This window comes from Heterocephalus glaber, unplaced genomic scaffold, assembly GCF_053883595.1.
Source record: "Heterocephalus glaber isolate CG9 unplaced genomic scaffold, H.glaber_assembly_v1.0 deba00001428, whole genome shotgun sequence".
In the NCBI taxonomy this organism is placed as follows: Eukaryota; Metazoa; Chordata; class Mammalia; order Rodentia; family Bathyergidae; genus Heterocephalus; species Heterocephalus glaber.
The window spans coordinates 1948360-1974035 of record NW_028258293.1 but is presented as its reverse complement, the minus strand read 5'-3'; the positions used below and the strand labels follow the sequence as shown (position 1 = coordinate 1974035).

Below are 25676 nucleotides of genomic sequence, written 5' to 3'. Positions count from 1 at the left end.
AGCTTGTAGATTAATTTTTATCTCGATGCTGCTGCATTAAAACTGTTGTGTCTATTTCATAACTTTTTTCATAATGTGGGATATGTGTCTGTTAAATCCGGTACACGTTCGTAATGTATTACCAATGCCATTGCTTGTTCCTGTACTTCACTTGACATTTCTCACCGTAATCCACCCCTCTCCCCAGCTTTTCAAATATGCTTAGTACAGAGGAAAGTAGTAAGACAAGCAGCCTTCTAGAGAGAGTATGGCTCCTTAAGTCTGTTTCTTCATATCTTAACTGAATCCTGATTCTGCATAAATTTAGGTATTTTCATGTAATTTTTTTCAAGTCTGATATCCTCTTGAGTTGCATGGTACTAAAAACATATAATTCAAAATATATAGTTAACAAATATTCATTTCACTTTTTTACCTTTGTAAGCCTCGCTTCGTATTTTTATTTTTTTTATTTTGAGGCAGCATCTCAGTTTCCCAGGCTAGCCTCAAACTAGCAGTCTTCCAGGCTTAGCCTCTCAGATTATGAAATGCCATCATGCCCGTCTATCTTTTGTAATTCAGTGGGGATATGTAACTTCATTCATTTTGATACTGAAACTCTCCAAACAAAAAGCCCATATCTTTGGCATTATATCTTCATTCCTCATTAAAATGAGAAACTGTGCTTAGCACAATTTCTGACATTTAGGAGGTTCTTAGTAAGTTCTTGTTCAAAGAAAAATGGTGGGTAGAAAAATTGATGGAACTTGTAGGCTGGAGGTAGAAGTTTAAGCTGTAGAAACAGATTCAGAAATTAAGTGATATGACAGTCCCTAAACTTGTAACCATGTAGGCTGCTCTTTAGGGTTCAGATTTATGCCTTCTGAACCATATTACAGCTTTATCAGATTTTTGACAACTTTTCATAGCATTTTGACCATTTATTGAGCCTAAATTTATGATTGAACTATAGTCTCTTTGAGCGACCACCAGAGAAAACTCAAAACACCTTCCACATGTATTTCTAGAGATATAAACTTGAAAAATAATGTTTAAACCTTCCAGTTTTGCTTGGGGAGTGGCACACTCTAGTATTTGACTGTAGCAAGCTTATTCTAAAAAGCAGTATTCATTAACACAATTGAACCACTGTTATTCAATATTTTGAAATATATTCTGCATGTATGCAGTTAATTATCAAAGTACCCAGAATTTGAAGTTGTTATAATAGCAGTTACTACATTTGGAATAATAAATATGTCCACAACTATTTCAGTTGTTGTAAAAGTCTTAATGATATTTTTGTTTCGATTTTCTGTTATGTATGGTCCTATGGAGCAGTTTATATTATTTTTTATTAAAATATTATTTGAAACAGAAACATTTGACTGATAATGTATAAAAGTATAGGCAATTGAGACTACATTGTTACTCTAAAATGTTATTTGACCCAGATTGTAACCAGGCTCACAAGTACATGCCCTGTTTTGACAAAATGTAAGGATAATAGGATACCAGAAGGATGAGACTGTACTGACATTGTTACTTTTGCCAAAATATATTAAGTGGTTATGTGTAACAAACTAGTGTATTACAACCAATGTGTGGTGTGGTGGCATTTTACTGCTGCCACAATAACATCATTGTAATTTTAAGCATAGATGCAGAATACATTGGAAAGATAGTATATATCAGTAACACTTACATTTTAGAAAAGGAAGGGACTTTATTAAATACTCCGTTTCTCTTTTTCCAGGAATTTCCAAAGAAAGATTTTAAGAGATAAATTTTGCAAACCTGGGAGGTGCTCAAAAGACAGTGACTTCATAGATTTGGTTGCTTAACTTCTGTTATGAATTTGACAGTCAAGTCAATGGCAGATAGGGATTTGGGCTAAATAAGAGTCCAACAAGAGTTTCTGGAAGAAGCCTGGTAGAGTAGCTGCCATTTTCAGCATGATTTCAGACAGTAAACAATGGCAGGCTTGCTTCCTTTATCTTACTCTGTAGTGTGGGATGATATGCATTGAATTTGTACTGTATATTTACAGTACTGTGGTTACACTACTGTACCAACTTGTTCCTTTGTATTACTATGTAAAACTTTCCTGTGATTTAATGTAGAGAACCATTATCACTATTAATCGTTAGTACCTTTATTTTTTATTCTATTTGCCCAGCCAATATTTGTCATGTTCATGTTCATCAGAATGTTTCTTCTTACAGGGAAAGAAAGGTAGGCGTGTTAACATGAAATAACTGCAATTGAATTTGAGCTATGGCACTAAGTAGTTAAGAAGCCTGATGGTGTCATCCCCATACACGGGTCAGGAGGATCACAAGTTCAAGCCCAGTCTGGGCAACTTAGTGACTTAGGAGCCCCTGTCTCAACCGAAAAAAAGGCTGGAGATGTAGCTCAGTGGGAAAGGACCTGCCTGGTCTTGATCCCCAGTCCCCCTCCTGTCACTACAAAAGAAAACAGTTAAGGATATTGCTATGAAGTAAAGGTACGGATTGTCTTTTACATTACATTTTCCAAACAATGTCTTTTCTGTAATTTTAAACAAAATTATCACTTTATACAGAGCTCTGGACAGAACTGGTATAAATCACTGTTACTTCTCTTGACTTTCTTTTCCCTATTACTTTCTCTAACTTTGAAAAATGAAATAGCACAGTTGGGTCTTAATAGTCTAATGTATTAATTTGACCTCACGCAAAACTTACAGCTTAATTAGAGATTTGTTTAGGGGTGGGCATATGTAGGATTGAATTTTCTCACTTGAAGGGAGTACTGAAATCATTGTCTTAACTACTACCCATATGAGTTAAACCAATGGCAAAAGCCCTTTTCATTATATTTTTAAAATCATAAGATAGGAAAGTCTTGGTAGTTTCAGTCACAAGATGATCTTAAATTTCCTTGTGTATTTTTACAGAAATACTTGCTCTTTCATTCATTCATTCATTCATACAGAGGCTGTGGGGCTCCACATCAGGATCTGGCACATCCTAGGCAAGCACAGCCTGAGATACACCCCAGCCTGTGTCTTATTTTTAAAAGTCAAAATCTTAATGAAATAAGTACTTCAAAATATCAAACTTTCAAAGTATATTCAACCTTCCAACACATATTCTTACATGTAAATAAAATACTTAGCCAGTATTAGAAACAAGTTTCAGTATACTTCAGAGAAGCCTAGAAGTAAAACCCAGAGTTTTCTAATTGACTTTGAAAGCGTGTTGGTGATTTTCTTCTAAGTGAGGATGACCACCTCAGCCCCTTCCCGCTTCTTTACATCATGATTATGAGCTAATTGTTTCCTGACCTGCATTATTTATCTGGAAAACATTCTAGTAAAATAGTGAGAAAAGATTTCCATCTTAAGTAGAAATTATTAGTGTGAAGTCTGCTTTGATTTTAAAGTTGGATTAAATTACTAATGGATGACTATATTCAATAGGGTAAAAGCTAGCTTTCAAGGAGTATATCATGTTAAACATCTGTTGTGGTTGGTTGTTTTAGCTTTTTATTTATTACTTGTAGGGGCATGGTTACAGATTCATTTCAGCTTTAAAATGCCGTGCATCTGGAACCTTGGTATATCAAGTAAGATATATCAAAATCAAAGATATTTTGGGGAAATACTGTGAGATCTGGTCTCACCAAAATCAAGTTTGGAGGAATAGAAGGACTTTGCTGCTACCTGTGTGTGTTATGTGTGTGTGTCAAATCATTTTCACCTCCTGTGCAGAGAAACAAATGTAAAAAACTTTAAATTAATAAGCTAATTCCTCCCCATGACCAACCTTCAACATGACCCAACCTTTTTAGAACTAATCTAAATTTGAATCGTGAATTTATATAATAGAGCTCATTTAGAAAGAAAACTTGGCTTTTTTTATGAGAAGAGTTGATATTTTAATTTGGCTGATAAAAGTCATTTAAGATGTCCTCATATGAAGTAATGTTCAGCGTTTCCAAGCATTCTTAGAATTTTTATGATTTTAAGTTTTTGAGCAGTGTTTTCCTGAATTATCAGGAACAGATAATTGTTTGGCTGAATTTAACAGAAAATGGTCTGAGCGTAGTCAGATCTGCTCTAGCTAGTTCAGTGGTGGCGAACCTGTGGCACGTGTGTTACTGTGGGTTTTTTTAAAGACGAAAGTGTTACTGCGTGAGTTGTTTTATCTAAACCCTCAGTATTCAGGTGTAATTGCAGTGTTGGCACTTTGTGATAAGTCAGTGAGTTTTGGGTTGCAGTTTGGACACTCAGTCTCCAAAAAGTTTGCCATCACTGAGAAATATTCTTTCTAATTATCACTGTTGCTGTGATCACCACATACCAAATAACAATAAGCTTGTAGTGATTTGTTCTGATCTGAAAATAATTGCCAGCATGACAAGCATTCCTCTTATAATCCCCTGAGACAGACAGCTGTACTAGGCATCACTTCATGTCATCAGGATGCTTCTCCCACTGCGAATATCAGACTCCTTTAACTTCCTGTGGAGGTTCTGTAACAAATGTAATAAAGTAAGGAAACAGATTTAAGAAAGGTGGCCGACTTCTTTCTAGTACCAAAGCAGACTGTTGTTTATTTCATCTCCTTAAACGTACACAAAGTGGCTATATTAGGGAATTAAATATTTATATTTCCAAATAAGGGAAATTAGAGAAATGTGAAATTGTAGTGTGGTGTAAAATGAGCAAGATGAATTAAGAGTTGTGGTACCCTATGTGTGCCGCCAATTGTGCAATTAGACTTAGCCAGGTCCAAAGGCAACCTGCTGTGAGTGCTGTCCTCATACGTGTTGCAGCTCGCACTAATCTTGTCTGCATGGTGCTAATTCTCCTCTTTAGGCTGTATGCTGTAAATGCCATAAGGAAGGAGTTTGTCCAGATGTGAAATTAAAATGCATATTGTATTCTAATAAGTCCATGTAAACATAAGATTTACAAATCTACATTTTCATTTCTTTCTCTAACAATTTGAAGTGTTCTACAGATTGTTTTAAAATTGATTTCGAGTCTCACCATATAAGCCACATGTTTCATTTTGTTCCGGAAATATGTGTGTTACCAGATTTCAAGTTATCTGAAACACAACAGTTGTTCATGTGTATTTGCAAGGTTTAAAAGACATTCAGAGGAGCTTTTCATATTTTTTCTACATGATATTTGCCACTACATAACTTTTTGGGGAAACTTCTTTATTGGTATTGTAAATGTTTCTTATATAATTCTGTGTTCACAAACACACACCGGCAACATTGTGTGTTGTTGCTGGAATTTGAGTAGTTTCTTTTTAAATTACATTTTAAACACATATCTATTCAATAGTTGACATGCTCTTATAAATTTTAAAATGAATTTGTTAATGTTGCTGAGACTTTTACCAAGGGATGAAAAAGTATCAGTGTACTGTGTCATCTTTTTAGTGTATAGTTCTAGTTTCTTAATAGTTAAATGATTTTTAATGATTGGCTATTTTAATTATACATTTATGATTATATTTCCTTAGTTCGGATATTTAAAATAACATTTTCTTGTAATGCAGAAAATGTATGAGGTTTGTCTGAAATGACAAAAATATTGTTAATTTTAAATCCTAAATTTAGAATATGTTCAGACTTCGTGTACATTATTCATAATTTTTAAAGAAAAATTAATTATCAGCTCTTATCTAAGGCCTACAACATTTGAGGATAAATATTAAAGTGGGGTTTCTATTGCAATAGCCTTTCTTTTCTATGTTGTGCTTGTGTAGCAAAGTTACTGTGCACGGGTAGGTCTTGGCCATTGAGTTAATTTATTAGCAAGTGCTAAATATAACTTTTGCATTGTTTAACCACAGTTACGTTGAATGCTGCACAGTTCTATCCCAGGAGAAAGTATAGTACAGTATATTATGAAAGTAATTGTAATGTTTAGTATATAATTACACATAATATGTAATTATTTCATAATAGCCCCTTGAGCAAAGAATAGAAAAGGTAATTAAAATGTTGTTTGCAACTGCAGTTTTAAAGTTATTGAAATACTTGTCCTCGATAAAGCCTAACTTTGATGCAAAAGGTAGATTAATTTTCTTCTTGGTTTTGTTTTATTTCCAGGTGGAGGTTTAGCCGTTGGAACAGTTCTTTTGATTGGTTAGTACAAAATATATATTTTGCTCTTTCCAATTAGTTTTATGTTGTACATTATGATTTTGTGAGTTTTTCTCTTCTGAAACCAAGTAAAGGATTAGCTCTCTAGAAAACAAGATACATTAGAGAGAAATTGCTCTAAATATGAACTTAAATTCAAATAAACTAGGCAAATGTATCAGAAAATGTAGCTCTTATAATTTAAAAATGTTGGCCAGGGATTTAGCTCAGTGGTTCCACCACCTGCCTCGCAAGTGCAAGGTCCTGAGTTCCATCCCCATACCAAAAGAAATATATATTGCCGTAATTTTAAAATGTTCACAGTGCATTGTGCTCTATTTTAAAGTCTAAAATTAACAGCAGTTGACTTTTCAAAGAATCTCAGTATTGACTGTGGAATTATTCTGGTGAATAATTTGAGAAACTGAGAATTTCATTGTGTGTGTGTGTGTGTGTGTGTGTGTATGTGTGTGTATGTATGTATGTGTAGACTCATATATATCACAGATTTTTTTTTCATTAAATTCTTTTATTGGTACATTTTAGGTATACAATATGTTTACATTTATCATTGGGTGCTTGTACCTGTCCATGATGCATCTTGGTTCTTATTTTTTTCCCATTACCTCTGCGCCCTTCACCCCCTCCACTCTTCCCTATTTACATAGACTTCATTTCCATTTTTTTTTCTTTTCTCATAATTTTTCCTTTCCATTCTTCCCTTTTCCCATCTCCTCCCACCACCCTTACCCCTTTGGACCTTTTCCTGTTTCAAAGTATCAGTTATTAGTTATTAATCCTTTTAATCCTTATTTACGCTCTCAGTTTCTCACACTAGAGAAAAATATTCAGTATTTACACATGTGTGTCTTATTTATTTCACTTAAGAGTATGGCCTCCATATGCATCCATTTAGCTATAAATGACTCTAGTTATATCACAGATTTTGTCATTACTGTCTTACTGAAAGAAAAATAAGCTAATCATATTGTTGTTCATATGTAAAGAAATTTCTTATTTAAATAAATATCCCTATTTAGCTTACTTTTAGTGTAGATCACAGAATCTTGGATTTGAAGTAAATCTTCACAATTACATAACCAAAACACCCCTATATTGTTTGACCCAGAGCCCTGTAGCATATCTATTATCCGTAGTTTTGTCCTCTGATATATTACAGAATGAACATGCCTACTTTTTCATATGACATCCTTAAAATATTTGCAGATAGCTAGATTATCACTTGCATTCTGCTCCAAAGAAGCATTGTTTCTTAACCTGGTTTGTGTGAGTTAGAACTTTTACAGCCCTGATCCCCCACGTTGTTCTCTTGGCTCAGATCCTGGTCTGACTCTTTACACGGCAGAACTCAGTAGGATACTCTGAATTTCACACCAGCTGTATTCACCGTACTCAGACTGTGGCACCTGATTGGTGCTGGGCAGGAATGAAAGTTAGTTCCTTGTGATCGACCACCCTTAAGGTAGCAAAGACGAGTAGTAAATATTGTAGAAAATTTGCTCCAGGAATGATTACAATGCGAGTGGCGCGTGGCGGTGCATAAAGGTCACACGTACGTAAGCATTTGTCTAATAACGAGCGAAACACCACCTGGAAAAGTTGGGAGCCGCCACCTGAGCTATCTTACTCCGCCTCTCTCCTTGCTACTGGGAGGGTAGTGATAGTAGGCAACTGCCCTTTCCCTGACTTCTAGGAGGAGTCATGTATTATGCTAAGCACTTTATGTATGCATTTTTCATTTATACAACAATCTCTCCAGGTACTCAGTTCATATCACCTCTGTTTCATTCATAAAGAAATGAAGCTAGAAGGGTGAAGTAACTCCCTGTATCCATAGTGAGAAAACCAGGATTTGAATTCTGGTGTGATTCGAGATCCCATGTATTTATGTAACTGCTCCATAGTTTTCAGAAGTGTTTTATTTAACAGGCACAAGCAGTAAAATAAAAGTTGTAACCCTTTTTAAAATAGTAAAGTTTTAAACAGTAAAATAAAGTCCACAAATGTGGGATTTTTGTTTTGTTTTGTTGCAGTACTGAGGATTTATCCCGGGGCCTTGTGCATACTAAACAAGCACTCTACCACTGAGCTATATGCCCAGCCCTTTTTAAAACTTTATTTTTTCAGACAAGTTCTTGCTAAATTGCTCTGGCTGGTCTCAAAATAGTGGTTCTCCTGCTTGAGCCTCCCTAGTAGCTGGAATTACAAGTGTACAACACTACACCGGAGAATTTGTGTTTTTTAAAATCAATTTTCAAATTTTTTTTCAATTTTTAAAGTTTTAAACATGAAAGATCTAATTTAATTAATGTATAATAAGGATTGAAGTTGCAGCACTGAAAAAATTCATATTTCACATGCTCACCACTTCTCCATTATAATCTGAAAGTTTTGTCTTTCAAATGGTGAAATAATATACAGGGACTGCTAATAAGATTTCCAAGTATATGTCAGTTAAAGATTGTTTTTATAGTTGTAGTGTATTACTACTAAAAATGTAAAGCATTGATTTTTTTTTTTTGTCATCATGCCACTTACACATTTTAGTCCTGTTTTCTCTGAAGCTAACCATTAACTTCGAGATGGCTCTGGAACAACAGTTTCCTGCCTTCTCTCACCACTGAGGCGCTGTATTATCCACTCTGTAATATCTGTCATAGAAATGGGTGAGATGAGAGGAGGTGTCCAGATTAGGAGGCTGCTCGGCTGGGTTCTGCATTTTTCTGTGCTTCGAAGTCGGTGTGACTTGCACAGTGAGTAAACTCTGCCTCAGGAGGTGGAGGAGTAGCTCTGAGATATGAACAGACACAGGGATCAAAAACTAGTGGCTGGGAGCCTCCAGCATTGCTGTACTGCTCAGCACCAAGACATAATTTTTTATCCCAGAAGTAAGAGAAAAGTGAAGCGGGAAAATGATTTGCACTGGTAATTTTTCACTGCAGATTGCCAGTGTTCTGAGCATTTTCTCGTGAAGTAGACTGTCCATTAGCCGTGGTGGCTCCTGTGTGCGCCAGCGTGGCCTCCCCGCCGTGTGCTGACAGCTTCAGCAGAGATGCAGCTGTGTGAACTCCAGGGAGGCTGCGTCCACTTGGCACTGCAGAAGCAAGGAGAGTGGATGCAGAAAGGCCATTCTCAGAGGGGAAAACCCTTAAAAACGGATTCTCATTAAAACGTGTTTAATTCTTTAGCGCTGTAGTAAGCTTTGAGATGTTTTATATCAAAATTGTTTTTTTAAAAGAATTCGTGGTTCTAGGGATTGAACCCAGGGCCTTCACACTGTGGTACATCTCCAGCGTTTTTTTGAGGCAGAGTCTTGCTGAATTGCCCAGGCTGGGCTGGAACTTGGAATCTCCTACCTCAGCCTCCCAGAGTGAGTGCAGCACCACCCCTGGCTTTGAAATCGTTTTTTGGTAAATTTGTATCAAAAGTGAAGTGATAATGAACATCAGATCTTTTTCTGTTCATACATATACCATGTAACAGGTTCAATAGAAATTGTCAGGAATTAAAATACAAGTTAAGTGACATTCTCAGTGAGCTCCTGTATTATTTACATGCTTTTACTTCTGTAAGTAGCAGATAGTTGATGGGCGATTGGACAGTTAGTTACAGCTATGGATGCTCCTCAAGTTCCATCTGATGGACCCTTCATGAGTCAAAACACCGTGAGTCAAATCATCGTAGGTCGAGGACCGCCTAATGCCAGGTGCATTAATGATTAGTTCTGTTCTCATGGAAGAATATTAACACAGTTTGCTGGCATATCCCAGCTCACATTTGACCTCTTGCCATTTCTGTGGACCAGTGATGCCTTCATACGTCCACAGCCATAGTGCCAGCCAGGACAGGGTCCCTCTCTTGGTTTGTTTTGGGTATCCATGGTAGGCCTCAGGCTTGGAGCCCTTCTGCCCCAGCCTCCCGACAGCTGGGACTCCAGGCCTATGCCACCAAGCCCAAGTCAGTGTAGCTTTTCCCCTGCAGGCTCACAGGGGGGTTCTGCAGTCTGCCTCACCAGGCCTTGCCCTGTTGGCCAGCTGGCCGCGCCCGGGATTGCTCACAGGTGGCTTCTTATTTCATCAACACCAAGAGGAAGATGTCTCAGCATGGTCCACAGTTGACATTGTCACTTTGCCCTGTTTTCTTGCTCAGGACCGAGTCACCCTGTGACCATCAGGGAAGGGTCTAGGAAAGCAGAACATGAGAAGGTGCTAAGCATGGGATCACCTTAGCGAGTGGCGTTTGCATCTGGTCCAGGTTTCCCTCACAGGCTCGTACGGGATTCCCTCGTCAGTTGTCCTCAGCACTTTTTGCTGGGCTGTTTCTCTTCCACATCACGCAGCACATTTTGAGCATTTCCCTTCTTATGTGGGAGCCGGCTAACTTGGCCGGCTGCCTGGCTGCCTGTCTCTGTGACAGTTTGCAGCGGCCTAGCCAGGCCTGCTTATTTGCACGCGGTCCACAGCTGCTCGTGTAGGACGAGGGCAAGTGTGAGCAGGTGCAGTGGCGAGCATGTGACCCATGCACCCAAAGTATTTACTCACTGGAGTTCTGGGAAAACTCTCTAATCTGATTTGTATTAATACTTTGTATTCTTCATTCCACGTACAGTAGTACTGCAGCTTCATTAACGGACTGAAAGAGGGCACCCTGCTGTCCGTGCACTTCTTCAGCAGAAACACGTGGCTTTTAGTGCAGCAGCACTTCAGTTTGCGGGATGCGCTTGGCCTTGTTAGGCCGTAAAACTCTTGGCTTTTCCTCTTTATGAATTAAGCAAGGTGCTGGTTGCGCATGAATACTCAGCATGCCTAGAATATGCAGGCAAATGCGAGAGCTGTGGAAAAGATGCAGCTAGAATCAGTATGGGTGGAGCTGAGGCGAGCAGGGGGAGAGGCGTGCTCTTGGGGACGGCCGCTGGCGCTGGCGCGCGGGGACCTCAGCGGGCGTGCTCGGCTCGCTGGTACCGGGCGGCCGTCTGAGGGGGAAAGGCCGAGCTCGGCCTCAACTCCCTCGTGAAATTCAAATCCTGAAACTTGTGGCTCTTGTACTCACCCCGAAACCAGTGTGCAAAGATCAGGCGATTATCTGTACCTCCAGAGGACTCCCAGAATGTGTTTGTTTAAACTTTAGCGCCAACAAAATCCATCCTGCCTCACCCCTTTATCTTTGGTCGTTGTCTAAGAATTAAGCTCTTCCAAAGCTCTTATCTCCACCATATTGTGTGGCTTTTCTTTTTAGGCTCAATATCCTACTATTTACTTCCCTTACAAACCTTTCCAATGTGCCTGCCATCTGTGCCACCTATTTTAAGTAAAACCAACCTTGATATCCTAAAATCGTATCACTTTATTGAAACATTTAATATTTATTGATGATTTTCTGTATGCCAGGCATCATGTGGAGCCCTAGTCATGTGTTTACCATTCAATTTCACTACAGTCAGATAAGGCGTCTACATTTAACAGGTGATAAAATTGAATTTTTAAAAACATTTAATTATGCTTTTTGAGACAGAGTCTTGCTAAGTTGCCCAGGCTGGGCTTGAACTTGGAATCCCCCTGTCTCAGCCTCCCAGAGTGCTGGGATTATGTATATGTACCACCATGCTCAATTACAATTGAAATTTTTGGAGAAACTAAGTAACTTACCCAAGGGCAAACAGATTAATGGCTGAGATTCACAATCAGATTTCTTTGATATTAAATCATTTTATATAAAAACCTGATAATTCATTTAAAAAAATCCCTTCTGAGGTGAGATATATCTTTGGACAGTGTACCTTCTCATTTCTGCCATATCCCAGCTTCTTAATCATGTCACTCTTTTATTAGAGACTGTCATAATCTCTAATCTCAGGTGGGCCCTTAACACTGGCGGAAAACTCTTGCGTAGCTCTAGTTACCTCTTTTTTATTCTCAGTAATCTCAGTGGCCTTTTAAACTTTCATGCCTTCAAACATCAGTCAGTACTGCTTGTTCCTTCATTCTTTGTGATGGTTTCCAGTGTTACACACACACAAAAATGTTTTCAATGGATGAGAATGTGCCAAGCCTCCTACCATCAACCCTTAAAGCTTTCCTATGTTCACAGATAAATTACACTATATCTTCTGTTTGAGAATCACCCTTTCCCCTCTTCCTGAGGTCTTACATTGGTCAGCTTTCCACTGCTGAGACAAAGTACCTGACACTTGCAAGCTAATGGAGGAAGAAGTTATTTGGGCTCATGGGTTCAGAGGTTTCAGTCCATGGTTGGCTGGCTCCAAGGCAAGAGCATTATGGGAGAGGGATGTGGCAGAGGAATGCTGCTCACCTCCTGGCAGCCTAAGGAATAGAGAGGGAGGGTCTGGGGTCAGGATGCACCCTTGGAAGGCACACACTTTCTCCAACCAGGCCCCACCCCTCGGCACATTAGGGTGTGAGCTTATCCATGCGTTCTTCTACGGATGAAGTTTGCACCTCTGTGATCCAGGCACCTTCCAAAGCCCAGCTCTGACACATGACATTTGACACTGGGGGACATTGTAGATCCAAACCATAGCAGGTCTCCTGTCCTTCCACCTTTCCAAGGATCTGTCAATAGTAAGCTCTCTTCTCTCCTTATCTTAATCTTTTCCTCTTTATTAGTTCTTATCTGTGTGTACCACATACACATGGGTACACATGGTCAGATCTTTGGCATAGTGGCACATTCCTATAATCCCACAGCACTTGGGATTCTGAGGGAGGAAGATCTCAGGTTCAAGGCCAGCCTGGACTGTATAGTGAGACTTATTTAAAAGAAAAAAAGAAAGAAAAAGTAGTCACATTGGTCAGCCTGCAGTTAAAATAGAAATACCCGAGGAGGTCCGCTTCTCCAGGAGAGGTCTGGTGGGCTCACAGCGTTGAAGCAGGTTGGCCTCTTGCTTTCGGGTCTGTGGCCAGGCAGCACGTGATGGTGGCAGAGTGGCAACTCCATCATCCGGTGAATGGTGGGAGGAGGGGGTGAAGGCGGGGCCTCCAAGGACACAGCGACTCGCACAAGGCCCTCGGCTGAAGGTTCCTGCCACATCCCATGCACAAGCCCGGCCCGGGCCTTTGATTTGAGGCCTCCAGCCTAGCAGAGCCTTTCCATCCTGACCAGCCTCTCTCTGCGGTTGCTGCTCCTCTTTCCTCTCACGGCCAAGCCTCCATACAGTGTGTGCTTGTGTACTGTGGTAGTGCACTTGCTCCTCAGTGTACTGCAGACACCACTGTTTCACAGAAACCGCGTTAGTCACTCAAGGCCATCTCACTGCCTGACCCAGAGGGTTCTTCTCAGCCCTTTGTGACCTGTGGACCAAGTCATGTTGGGAGTTGCCCTTGCTTCCTTTGGAATCTGTTGGCACATTCTGCTCTGGTCCTCCTTACTCCTGCTTCCCGTAAAGTGCTGGTGTCCTGCTCTCTCTCCTAGTGCTCTCTGGGAGGGGTTCTCAGCCCTGCCTCCGCTGGCTGATCAGGGAGTCGAAGTAACCGTAATCTCCAGACAGGCTGCATGGTAGGATGCAGAGGGAAGGGCCAGAGCCTCCTCTGTTCCTTGTGCAGCAATTCCTGTCTGATACCTTGCCACTGCCTCAAAACCAGAGCATCTGGAGCTGAGTGTGCAGCCTTTCCCTGCCTCCAAAGTCCACCCCACTCTTCTGAACCCACCTCTTCCTGTGATCCTGGGTTATTGTATCTCCCAGGTGCCAAGCCAGACACCCGAGTGACGAGGGTGGCTCTCCCTGCCTACATTCAGAAATCATTAAAGCCCAGTGGTGTTTAGCTTTTAGCTTTGGACAGGATTGGTTCGGCAGGGATGGCCTTAGGTGGTGCCCAAGCTCAGCCTGCAGTGCCCCGTCTGTGCTAGACTGTCCACACAGCCCAGCGGTGCAGGGAGGGGGCGTCACTGGAACTGCCCCCGGCCGTCTCCAGGTGCCCTGCTGCCTGCTGCAGGTACTGGGAGCAGCAGGTGCCTCCTGGGGTGATGACTTGCATGGGAGCCGGCCTCTCCAGAGAGGGAAACTCACAGGCCAGCCCAAACACTAGGCTCCTCCTTGGAGGGGCTCTTCAGTCAGGAGTGTGGCCCAGGGAGGCAGGGTCCCTCAAGCAAGCCACTTATCTTCCTTGCTTCCTCCTTCCTTCCATTCTTTTGTTTTCCATGACTGGGAATTGAACCCAGTGCCTCAGACATGCCAGGCGAGCTCCTAGTGCTGAGCTACATTCCTAGCCCTCTCACTCTCCTTTTTATTGATCCAGGGTTTTTTTTTAATTGATTTTTATTCTTTATTATTTCTTATCATTTACTTTGAATTTTACATGAGCTTATTTGTCTAGCTTTTAAAAAATTAAAACAGATAATTGACTACGGCATTCTAATTTTCTTATTAAGCACTTAAAAGTTACAGATTTTCTTCTAAGATACGCTCTTAGCGCCCCCTCCATTTTTTATATTATGTATTTCCATAATTTTGTTCAAAATATCTTCTGATTTTCCTTTTCGTATAGTTTTGGTCCACAGTTCAGCACAAATGGGTGCTTTGATTTCAGCGGTAGGAGTTTTTATGAATTAATGCATTATCATTGAATTCTGTTTTCCTTCCACCTTAGCCTGAGAACACACTCTGTGGGCGGTGCTTTGAAATCTGTCACGGTGTGTTTTTGGGTTAGCCCGTGTTCTGTTTTGGTGCATATTCCGAATGACTGAAAGGGAATGGACATTCTGTGTCATGTGACATCATCCTTAGGAGAGTGAGGAGTCTTTCAGGGTTTCTCTTAACGACTTTCATCTCTCACTGTACTGCCAATTACTATGAAAGGTGTTATAGGAATTCAGTTAATATTTGTTCAGTAAGTTAATAATGACTGCTCTTGTTTTAGGCAGTGGTTACCTATTTTCCTGGTTTTCCCCTGTGTTCCAGTTATTGAAGGAAAGAAAGCTGATATAAAAGTATAGACATGTGGCTTATTAGAAATAGTAAGAGGACGAAGATAGTATGAAGCTGTTTTCATTTTTTAATGACATTTCAAAACTAAGGCATATTTTTGCCCAAGAAACCTCCAGAATAACATTGGGGGGGGTACCGGGGATCGAACTCGGGTCCTTGCACTTTCGCGGCAGGCAGCAGAATAACGTTCAATTGTTACAATTCTGAAAAGAAAAAGGATAAAGGGAGTAATAAAAAGCAGAAGACTATTTACTGAGAAAACAGTACAAATTTAGAAATTCTATCCACTTTAAAGTCTTCAATTTAAAATAGTATTGGATTTTAAACCCCAAACTGGAGATGAGAAACAGAATCTAATTCTGTTTTTGTGAACTTGGTAAGCGTTAGACATCAGGCTCCCTGCATGGAGTGCGTCCTTACTGGGACGTGAGGAGAGGGCTGGGCGTGTACAGGCTGTGGAGGCGCTGGGCGTGCCTGCACACCACGTCTCGGCGGAGGGAAAGCCTTTGATGTTTTCCACGCTATCGTGGAGCAGAAGCCTCCCAGCTCTGTGGCTGTGGGCGGTCAGTGGTTGGAGAATGATGTGTGCAGTCAGTCTGTCCGCAGTGTCTCCTCACGGACTGTCCTGACAGTCTCCTCTTGGTGCCGGAGGGAGGCACAGCGTGGCCCCACGTCCTTGCTCTAAGGAGGAAAGGCCGCGAAAGCATGCGAGGGTGCTTGGTGCGTTACAGCTTTCTGACTGTCGTCTTTCTCTTGTTTCCAGAGGAGGATAAATACGATATTTACTCACCGCTGCTCTTCAAGCATTTCCTGGCCGAGGGCATTGTCAGTGGGCACACTTTGTTGGTTGCATCCGCTAAAGAGCACCCTGCTGGCATTTTACAGGTATAGAGTGTCGCCCTTCAGCCTTGCATCTGGGACGTGGCGTACCAACGTGTTGGTTTTGTATGTCAGCAAGATGCACGTATTTCTATACAAACTATATCTTAAAACACTAATAGGACTATGTGTATTTTTATCTCAATGAGAAGTATCAAATTTACTAGAATGTAGTGTTGCATTTTAAATTAGTTTTCTTAGATAAGTTTTTAAATTTAAAGTAATTCATATCAGATATGAGGAAATATTGATAAGCTGTTTAAAGCTGACACTAATTAAAATTACTGGGTCAGACATCCATACAAATCATGTTTAATAGAAAAAAATCAATATTGAAGAGGAGAAATACCCTTTAATTCTTTACTTCCAGTTATAACTTTCTGCTTTTGACATAATTAATTTCATCCTAACTACTATGCTTAAGTAGATTTTCCAAACTCTGAGCATTCCTTTACTGTTCATTAAGTGTAATTTAACTATTATTACCTTAAGAATTCCTTAAAAGAAACTTGAATTTTAATTTTTACCTTGAAGCTATCAAATAAAAGTATGGGCAATCACTGCTGTATAAGTGAGTTAAAACAAATAATGGAATAAAAAACACAAGCAGATTCTATTCAATAAGCAAATTGTCTTGTAAGACATTTTTAGTATTTTACATTTATGCTTAACATAAGCAAGAATAAAATGGTTGTAAGACTACAGTAGTTGGCATTTTTACTACCAGCTTTTGCATGGTTTTAGCCTGAACACATCTAAGAAAATTGAAATACTCATAAATGAATTTTTAATTTTCTTAGATGTGATTGAGAGAAAACCCTGCTTTGTGTTATTATCTGTTTATTTCCTTTTTACAAGAATCTTTTTGCTTTATATCTTATACTTAGCAACTACTTTGAAGAAAATGATACATAGTGTATTAACTATTGTTTTTTATTATTTTATGAGACTTTATTTTTTCATAAAGTAAAAATACAAGTAAAGAAATGCTCTGTCAGTGTAAAAAAACTATTATAACGAGTAGGTCATACTCTACATCATTTTGATAATAAGACAACCTTGAAAAAACTCGGTAGAGAAAAACAACTGGAGAAAGTCTGGTAATTATATTACCAATATGCCAAATGTATAAATCAGAAGAAAGATACAGAAATTAGAAGTCCTCACTGATTAAAGTTATTTTGCTGTGAGACTGCTAGAGCAGATTCTCTTCCAAATAATAAGCAGTAAAGATAACATATATGATTCATGTATTGTATCGTTTTTTAGCCAGGCACACATTTCACCTCAGAAAGGACTGTCCTAACTTGGAAAATTCTTAATTCCGTTGCGTAGAGCAGGACCCCAATTTAAGTCATTATTTGGATACAGTTCATGTTCTAAATAAAGTCTTTCACCATGGGAGATTTTTATTTCAGCACATAGTCCCTCAAATGGTAAATGAGTACTTCATTTTTAAGGAATTTGTACATGGTAAATACTAATTTACAGTAACTATCAACAGACACCAACAAACTTCTACACTCAGTTATAAAAGTTACTATAATACTGAAGTCAAAACTAATATTCTTTCACACAGGTCAACCTTTATTTATTAAATAATATTGTTATAAAATGGAAAGAAAAAAAACCATTGTATGATGGATGTTGCAAGGCCTATTTGCCCCTTCTGTCTTTTTCAGATGTTCACTTTCTGAGACATTTTCTTGATGGTTTTATTTCTCCTCTGTTCTTTTTCCTTGGCCCTACCCTCTCTGCCAGTGTCTGGGCAGTAGCTGTGCTTGCCAGGAGCAGTGAAGTTGGTAGTCATTGTCCAAGGAGGCGGCATGGGTTCCACGTGGCGTGTTCTGTAATATGCTGAGGCTAACATTTCATCTCAAACACTTTCAAAGCCGTCTCAGGAAAATTTCTCCACACTAGAAGCGGAAAGGCCTTATATGCTTTTAAAAATAAAGTGTTTTTCTTTCTTGACTCTTCCATCCACAGTAGCCCGTGTTAAAACCTAGTATAGATAGACAGAACTTTTTATCTCCGTACTAAACCCACGTCTCTCTTAGGTACCTTAAACTTGCCGGAGTGGTACTAAAAATCACAGTGTGCCTTATATGTCCGTCAACCTTTCTAGTCTATCCAGTCAAATATGTAAGAATTTTAATTCTGTAAGCATTTATTTACAGAGCAACTTTATGGTGTAGAAAAATTAAAAAAAAATAGATCCTTAAAATATATATAGAACCTTAAGAAGGAGAAAAATATAGATCCTTCAAGTTGTACTGTTTGTCCATGTTGCAAAATCTAACCAAGGTAAATGATAAAGATCAAATTTCCTTTCTTGCCTGAAACAACTAATTTTTTTTTAAGTACAAGATATATGAATCAAAACATTTCCAAACATGAGCATTAGAATGGTGATTTCTGATTTAGCAAAAAAGGAAGGAAGCCCTGTAACTTCCCTAGTTAAGCACATATAGCATTTCCAGTGCATAGTGAAAGGAAGAGGAATGTACATTAAGACTTAGGAGACAGAGCTAGGAGTCCAGGGAGGCCAGGGTAATTTGTCTTCACAAGTATCCGGAAGGGGACAGGTGCAAGGATGTGCCTCCATTCCTTACACGAGCATCTGGATGCAAGAAAACTCCCCAAGGGGAGGGAGAGAACCACTTGAAAGTGTTGGAAGTAACGATTCCCAGAGTTAACAGGAGTGTTTGCTCTCACATGCCAGAGTGGAAAACCTTGTAATTTATAGGATTTCAGAGTATTAGGAAGAGTTATGCATTGGTAGTGGGCAAATTTATCCCTAGATTATAAATCCAGCTTTGGTCCTGCCAAGTGAAACTAAGCTCATAATACTAAAAGCAATAGAAAAATAACAAGCACCCAACAGAATAAAATATATAATGTCTGTATATTTTATTAGAACTTAGTATGTATGCAAAGAAACAAGACCATACAATTTATAGTAAGAATGAAAGTCAATTAGAACAAAAGGGAAATGACACCAGTAATAGATTTAATAGAGAAGAACATAAGTTTTTATTATAACTGTATTCTAAATATTGAGTAAACTAGAGGACAGATTCAGCATGTTAAAGGGAGACATGGAAGATATAAACAGTACAAATTGAAGTTCACAAGGAAAGCAATGGGAAGCACAGTGGTAGATATTAAAGTAGATTAGACACTGGTGAAGATAAGATCAGTGAACTTGAAAACAACATTGAAATCATCTTAACAGAAACACGGAAAATCAAAAAGAGAAAAGATGACTTTTTTCAGTGAGCTGTGGTATGATTTTAATGTGATTGGTGTCCTTGAACATGGAAGGCATGGTACAAAAAAAAATATTTGAAGAAATAAAGAGTGAAATGTTTCCAAAAGATGAAAATTACATCTTCACAATTCTGAAGTGTTTGGCAAACCCCAAGTTAAAAGCCCTGAAGAAAACAACCTCAAGACAAATCATAATCGGATTGCTTAAAACAAGTATAAAAGGGACAGTCTTGAAATATCCAGAAGAAAAAAGCACCATTACACAGACAGGACCATAAAGGGGAGTAACACCAGGCTTTAAGGTACAAGTGGTGCAAGAGAGAATACAATGAAGAGGTCTTTAAAAGACTTTGAAAAACACAAAAATCCACTGTCAATTCAGAGTTCTATACCCATTGAAAGTATCTTTCAGAAACAAAGGTTATTTTGCAATAAGAAGGGTTGTTTCTCCATGGAAGTAAAATTTTTAAAAAGCTGTAGACATTAATAAAATCTGAAAGAATTTATTACTCCTAGACTTATACTATAAGAAATACTAAAGAAGGTCTTTCACATAAAAGCAAAACAATATCAGGTGGATACTTGGGCCTGGATAATGGAGTCAGGAGCCTTAGATATTATATGAGGAAATATGAGAAGTTTTTTTCATTTTTAAAGATAAAGTGTTGGTGGTAGGATGGAGATGATAACACACACACAAAAAAAATCAGAATTTTGAAGGTAATAGATATATTCAGTCTTAATTTATTAATAAGTTTCAAAGGTATATACCTACATAAAATATTACCAAATTTTGTACTTTAAGTACAATTTCTTGTGCTTAAAGATATACCTCAATAAAGCTATTTTTTTAATTAAAATTTTAAATTATATTAACACTTTTTTTCTTTTTTGAGACAGGGTCTCACTGTGTAGTGAAGGCTGGCCTTGTACTCACCATGTTCCCCAGGCTGGCTTCAAACTCACAGCAATCCTCCTGCCTCAGCCTCCCAAGTTCTGAGATTACAGGCTTGCAACACCATACCTAGCCCATGAAGACATATTTTTAAGTCCCAATTCTGCCCATTTTTAATAATAACTTAAGCAATCTTTATGTACATTATTCTCTTTTTATGAGATAAGGATAACACCTGATCTTGTGAAAGATTTGAAAACATGATGCCCCCAATTTTCTAAATAACAGATGTGAGACTAGGTAGGCAACACAGATTTCTAATCTTGCAAGAAAAAAAACACAACATTATCATAGTTCTTTTCCTCTATTTGGGTTTTCCTAGCAATTCTGATGAAGGTAAAATTTTGGATATTTTATTTAGATGACTATAATTACAGTGGTAATGTCCTAGGCCTCATCCACCTTGGCTCATGAGCAGCACTTGATACCACCGATCACTTCATCCTCCCAGATACATTTTCTTCCCGTGGTTTCCAGGATACCACATGTTCTTGGTGTTCTTCTATCTCCAGGGCCAATTTTGCTCATATAGTTTTCTTCTTTGTTAGTTCCAGTTACTTTTCTTGTTGCTGAGACAAAATACCCAACAACCAAAGTTAAAGGAAGAAAGGCTTATTTCAGCTCAGTTTGTAGAGGTTTCAGTCCATAGTAGTCTGGCTCCTAGGCAGGGCAGCATGGCAGAGGGGTATCACAGAGCAGAAACAGTCCACAGCAGGGTAGACGGGACAGCAAGCAACAGCAGCTGCAACCTGTCTTTATATTTCATTCAGGCTATATGCCTGTTGGGCAGTGCCGCCCACACCCAGGGTAGGGACCCTTAATCCCAGCATCACACACCCTAGATCTAGCCACCTCCAAAAAGCCCCACCTATGACTGCATGAAGCTTTGGGGGGTAGCTAGATACAAGCGATAACACTTCCATATACAGATGTCCTGGGACTCAGTACTTAGAACTTGTTTCTTCTGTCCATACTATTGATCACACCCTGCCCTCAGGATGTCAAGACTATTTACATACTGTTGACTTTCAAATTCATATATCCACCTGGACCTCCCCAGAACTCACCTGCCTCGTGTGCGTCCAGCTGTGAATAATTGTAAATCTAACCATGGACTCCACATCTCAAAACTAATGTTCAAAACCAAACTCAGGGGCAGCTCTTCCCAGACTTGTTCCTTCTTTCAGTTAATGGGAAACTCAGTTCTTCCCTTTGCAGCCCAGCCAAAAGCCATGGCTTCATTCTTAACTCTTTTTGTCCTACTGCTGTTACCCAATTTCTCAGAAAAGTCGAGCATGTCCACTTTTAACCTAAATCATGGCCACTTAAACCTAAGTTGTTTGTTGCTGGCCTCCTGGTTCTCCCTTCGCTTCAGCCTCCTCTCGCCAGTGTTCAGAGTGAGCCTCTTCAGATGTGAGTCAGATTGCATACTCCAGGGGCCAAAGCCTGCACACCCCATCATGCTTTGCGAGGCCTTACTAATGTCGCTCACCTCCCCACTGTATGTCTGTCCCATTGCCTGCTATCTTCCCCATCTTCATTCTGTATACATGAGCTTCCTTGCCTGGTAGGTGGTCTCCAAAATCATTGGATTTGTTGTTCCTCTGTGGAGGAACTGTTCTTTTGCTGCCCCCATGTTTTGTTCCTACTCCCCAGACCCACAAATCCTCTTGCCTGCCTGAGTTTTATCCACAGCCTTACTACCACCTGATATAGTCTATATTTACTCTGTACTTGTTTATTGTGGATATTCCCTATGAGGACAGAGCCTTTCCTGTTTCATTCACCGCTGTGTCTTTACAGAATGTTTAATGTACAGGAAGAGTGTAAGGAAATCATAAAACTGGTTTGTGATGGTTAATTGCATGTGTCGACTTGCCTGGACCACGTTGTCCCTAGATATTTGTTGGACATTGTTCCAGGTGTGGCTGAGAGCATGTTTTTGGAGATTGATTTGCCAAACTGAGTAGAGATGATGACCTTCTCTAATATGACTGGCCCTTGCCCAGCGTCACAGGCCTGAATAGAGCAACAGGGCTGATCCTCTCTGAGTGAGAGAGAAGTTCCCTGCCTGACTGGCCCTGAACTTGGACACTGGCTATTTCCTGCCTTGTGCCTTGAGCTGAAACTTCAGCTATTCCTAGATCTGGAGTCCTCCAGCCTTCAGATTGCAGCAGCAATCAATCCTTCGGTTGACCCTTGGACCATTCTGGACCTGTATCATTGACTTCCAGCCTCCAGGCTGAGGTGTTGGCATTCGTCAGCTTCATAGTCTCATGGGCCAGTTCTTACAGTCTGCCTCTGAATATATATATAAAGATGGACGCTTGCACACACACACACACACACACACACACACAGATGCAGGCACACACACAAGGCCTGTTGGTTTTGTTTCTGTAAAGAACAGTAACAAATACACATTTTAATGTCTCAAAGAGGTCCTTGCTTTGGACTAGGATCGGTAGCTTTTTGTCTTCAAGTTGTTAATTTTTGTGTAATGTTCTTGCCCCACTCTCCAGTATTATTGAGGTATAACTGACAACTAAAGTCTATATATTTAAGCTATACAGCGGGATGATTACATATACATGATTGCCCACTCAAGCTAATTGATGTGTACATCACCTCACATGTTTAACATTTTTCATGTAGTATTATTATTATTTTTGGTACCGGGGATCAAACTCAGGACCTTGCATTTGCGAGGCAGGCGGCAGCACCACTGAGCTACATCCCCGGCCCTTGATGTGGTATTATGGTATTATTAACTGTAGTGCCTGTACTTTACATTGGATTTCTGGGACTTACTCATGGTATAACTAAGTTTTATATTTTTTAACCAGTAGCTCCCTGCTTCCCTCACTCTCTAAGCCCAGACAGATCCTGTCCTACTCTCTCATAGGGGTTTTGAACTTATAAATGGATTCTAGTGTCATTATATCTGTTATGCTTTATCTTATCTAAGAATGGATTATCAAAGACATAATTGCTGCCATAAAAGTCCTAGTGGGCTCAAGCAGTAGATTTACTGTATGTAACATTGCAGATTTGATACTACATTTTGAAACTTTATTTTATTCTTGTCTTCATGAATAGTGTAGAACAAATTGTTTTTATTTAAATAGCAAGTTTATTTTATATGACTATTGAATATGTTTAGTGAAGTTAAATATTGAATTAACTGTAAAGTTGAGTGTAATTGTCAGGAAAAATTTATCTCATTTGATTTTAATGGCATTTATTTTTAACTAAAATCAAATATATAAATGTGTACTAAAAGTAATCGAAGGTTACATATGCTAAATAATATGCCTACAACATTTTCTTAAATCACTAAAATTATTTAAAAACTTTTAATTATGTGTTCTTGTATTTCCTGCAACTTTGCTCAGAAAATATATCTACATAAAACAATCTTTTTTACTCAGTAATATTTCTTAAATTCCCAATCTTGTTGTTTTATATTTCTTATATTTGATATAGAATAGGAACAGTATTTTATTTAAAAGAATAATATACTATCCTAATTTTCTTAGGAAAAATACAAAAGTACTATTTTTGGCATGTGTTATTTAATGTGGTCCAGTTAGTATTTATATATGTTTAGAATAGAATGGATTAGAAAAATATGACTGATAAAATTTTAAATTATTTATATTCTGCCTATCACCATTGGAAAGGCACTTCTAGCTTTTCTCTGAGAGGAATAAAAATGTTTTTATAATTTACAATGTGATGTTGAATACTAATGTCAATAAGTATTATCGATTTTTCTATATAATAATCACTCAGGATTTCTATGTGCCCAGTGCACTAATAGTTATACTTTAATCTTCCTCTTTGTCTAGAATTCAACAGGGAGTGACCAGAACCAAGGCCTTAACAGTGTTTAGAGATCCAAGTGCAGGGGAAACTGCTATAATTGCTTAGTGGTAATTTTATGATCTATGATTGGGGATTTCTTGAACCTATAACCAAGGCAAATAATTCTGGTCCTAGAAAAGGGAAAAGGCAATCTTATAGACCATAATTATCTTAAAACTGTGTATAACTAAAAGACAAGTAAAAGATGAAAAGCTCCATCAGCTGCAGGAGATATATTATATAATCACCCAGCAATTTATGCATCACCTTCTGAAAACATACTCATGCCTATTGTAGTCACAGCTCCTTCAGGAAGTCAGCCTGGAGATGTAATGCTGAAAAATTACACCCCTTAGAAAATCCTATAGAGGGATATACAGATGTGGTTAAAGCTTTTAAGATAACATACTGTAAGTATTTTTTATTCAATATGTTTTTCAAAGGAATTTTCTTGATCTCTTGAAATGCAGTAATGAGTGTTCTCCAAGAAAACTTCGTATAGAATGTTTTCTAAAGTAGTAAAAATTGCATTTGTATGGTAAAATGTTTAAATATTTATCAGTAGACATGGTTTTCATGAAATAAAATGATATACACACAAACATTTCATTAGAAATTGAAAATGCCAATTTTATATCCTTTAATAGTTTGAGTAATATGCATTAATATTTATGGATTTAGAGAAAATAATGATTTTCAGACATAAATGTAAAGGCTAATTCATGTTTTAAGATTTTATTTGAATATTTGCTAGTGACAGCATGCCAGATAGGTAAAAGTCTCGCTGGACAAAGTGTTTACTATCTGAGATTCCCTGCATGTGGTTCATTCTTGAGTTGCTGCATTTACGTTTTTTGAGTTATCCATTCTATGCAACGTGTGCTGTCCAACTTCAACCAAAATTAAAGCACGCTGGGAAGCTGGGGTGTTTGAAACAAGTATAAATGTTGTTTTGTTTGGCTGGTTGATAGGTTTTGTTTTCAGCAGCACCAGGAATCAAAACTGGAACCTTGTGCATGCTAAGCACCGTTCCCTCACCCTGAGCTGCATGCCCGGCTCCTTAACACTGTCTTCTTGAAATGTATGGTCACCATAGTGGAGGGCTGCCCACTGGAGCCTTGGAGCGTGCTGAATGTTTACTAAAGGCTTACAACCTGTAACATGTTTTAGCGTCACATGACATTAAATAATGTACATTTAAAATTAATTAAGGTAAGACTTCCCATGTTTAATATATAGAAAATCTTTCCTAATTGAAAATGACGGCTCATTTTATAATAGCCTGTAAGTCACAGAATTAGTAAAAGTTTCATTGAAAATAACCTATGTCATATTTGATGAACTAACACAACAAAATATTTAGTGATGAAGCAGTGCAATAAAATGTGAACATTGAGCTGAACATCTTTAGAATTCTTTTTCATGAGCTCCAAGGCCTGTAAGTAAACAATACAATATCTTAATAATTTGAAAGGATTATTTTATACCCCACAATTCTAGACTTTAACCCAAATATTGAAGTCATTGGCTAAGATCTGATCATTATGTTTTATATCTTTTGCTTTGATTCTTTGATTGAAAATTAAAGATACTGTTTGACTTAGAATTAGGTGA

General features: G+C 38.6%; 1 protein-coding gene across 16 annotated transcripts in view; it reads left to right on the top strand.

Annotated features, from left to right (window-relative positions):
- Nucleotides 1-25676, top strand: part of Elp4 (elongator acetyltransferase complex subunit 4) — a 193394-nt gene that overhangs the window by 979 nt on the left and 166739 nt on the right. For all 16 annotated transcript variants that reach the window (XR_015451326.1, XR_015451325.1, XR_015451323.1 and 13 more), the window contains exons 2-3: nucleotides 6097-6132; nucleotides 15855-15976. Coding sequence is in view for 12 of the 16 variants with exons in the window: in XM_087211214.1 (XP_087067340.1) it covers nucleotides 6097-6132; nucleotides 15855-15976 (158 nt within the window). In the remaining 4 variants the exon portion in view is untranslated. The remainder of the gene's footprint in view (nucleotides 1-6096; nucleotides 6133-15854; nucleotides 15977-25676) is intronic.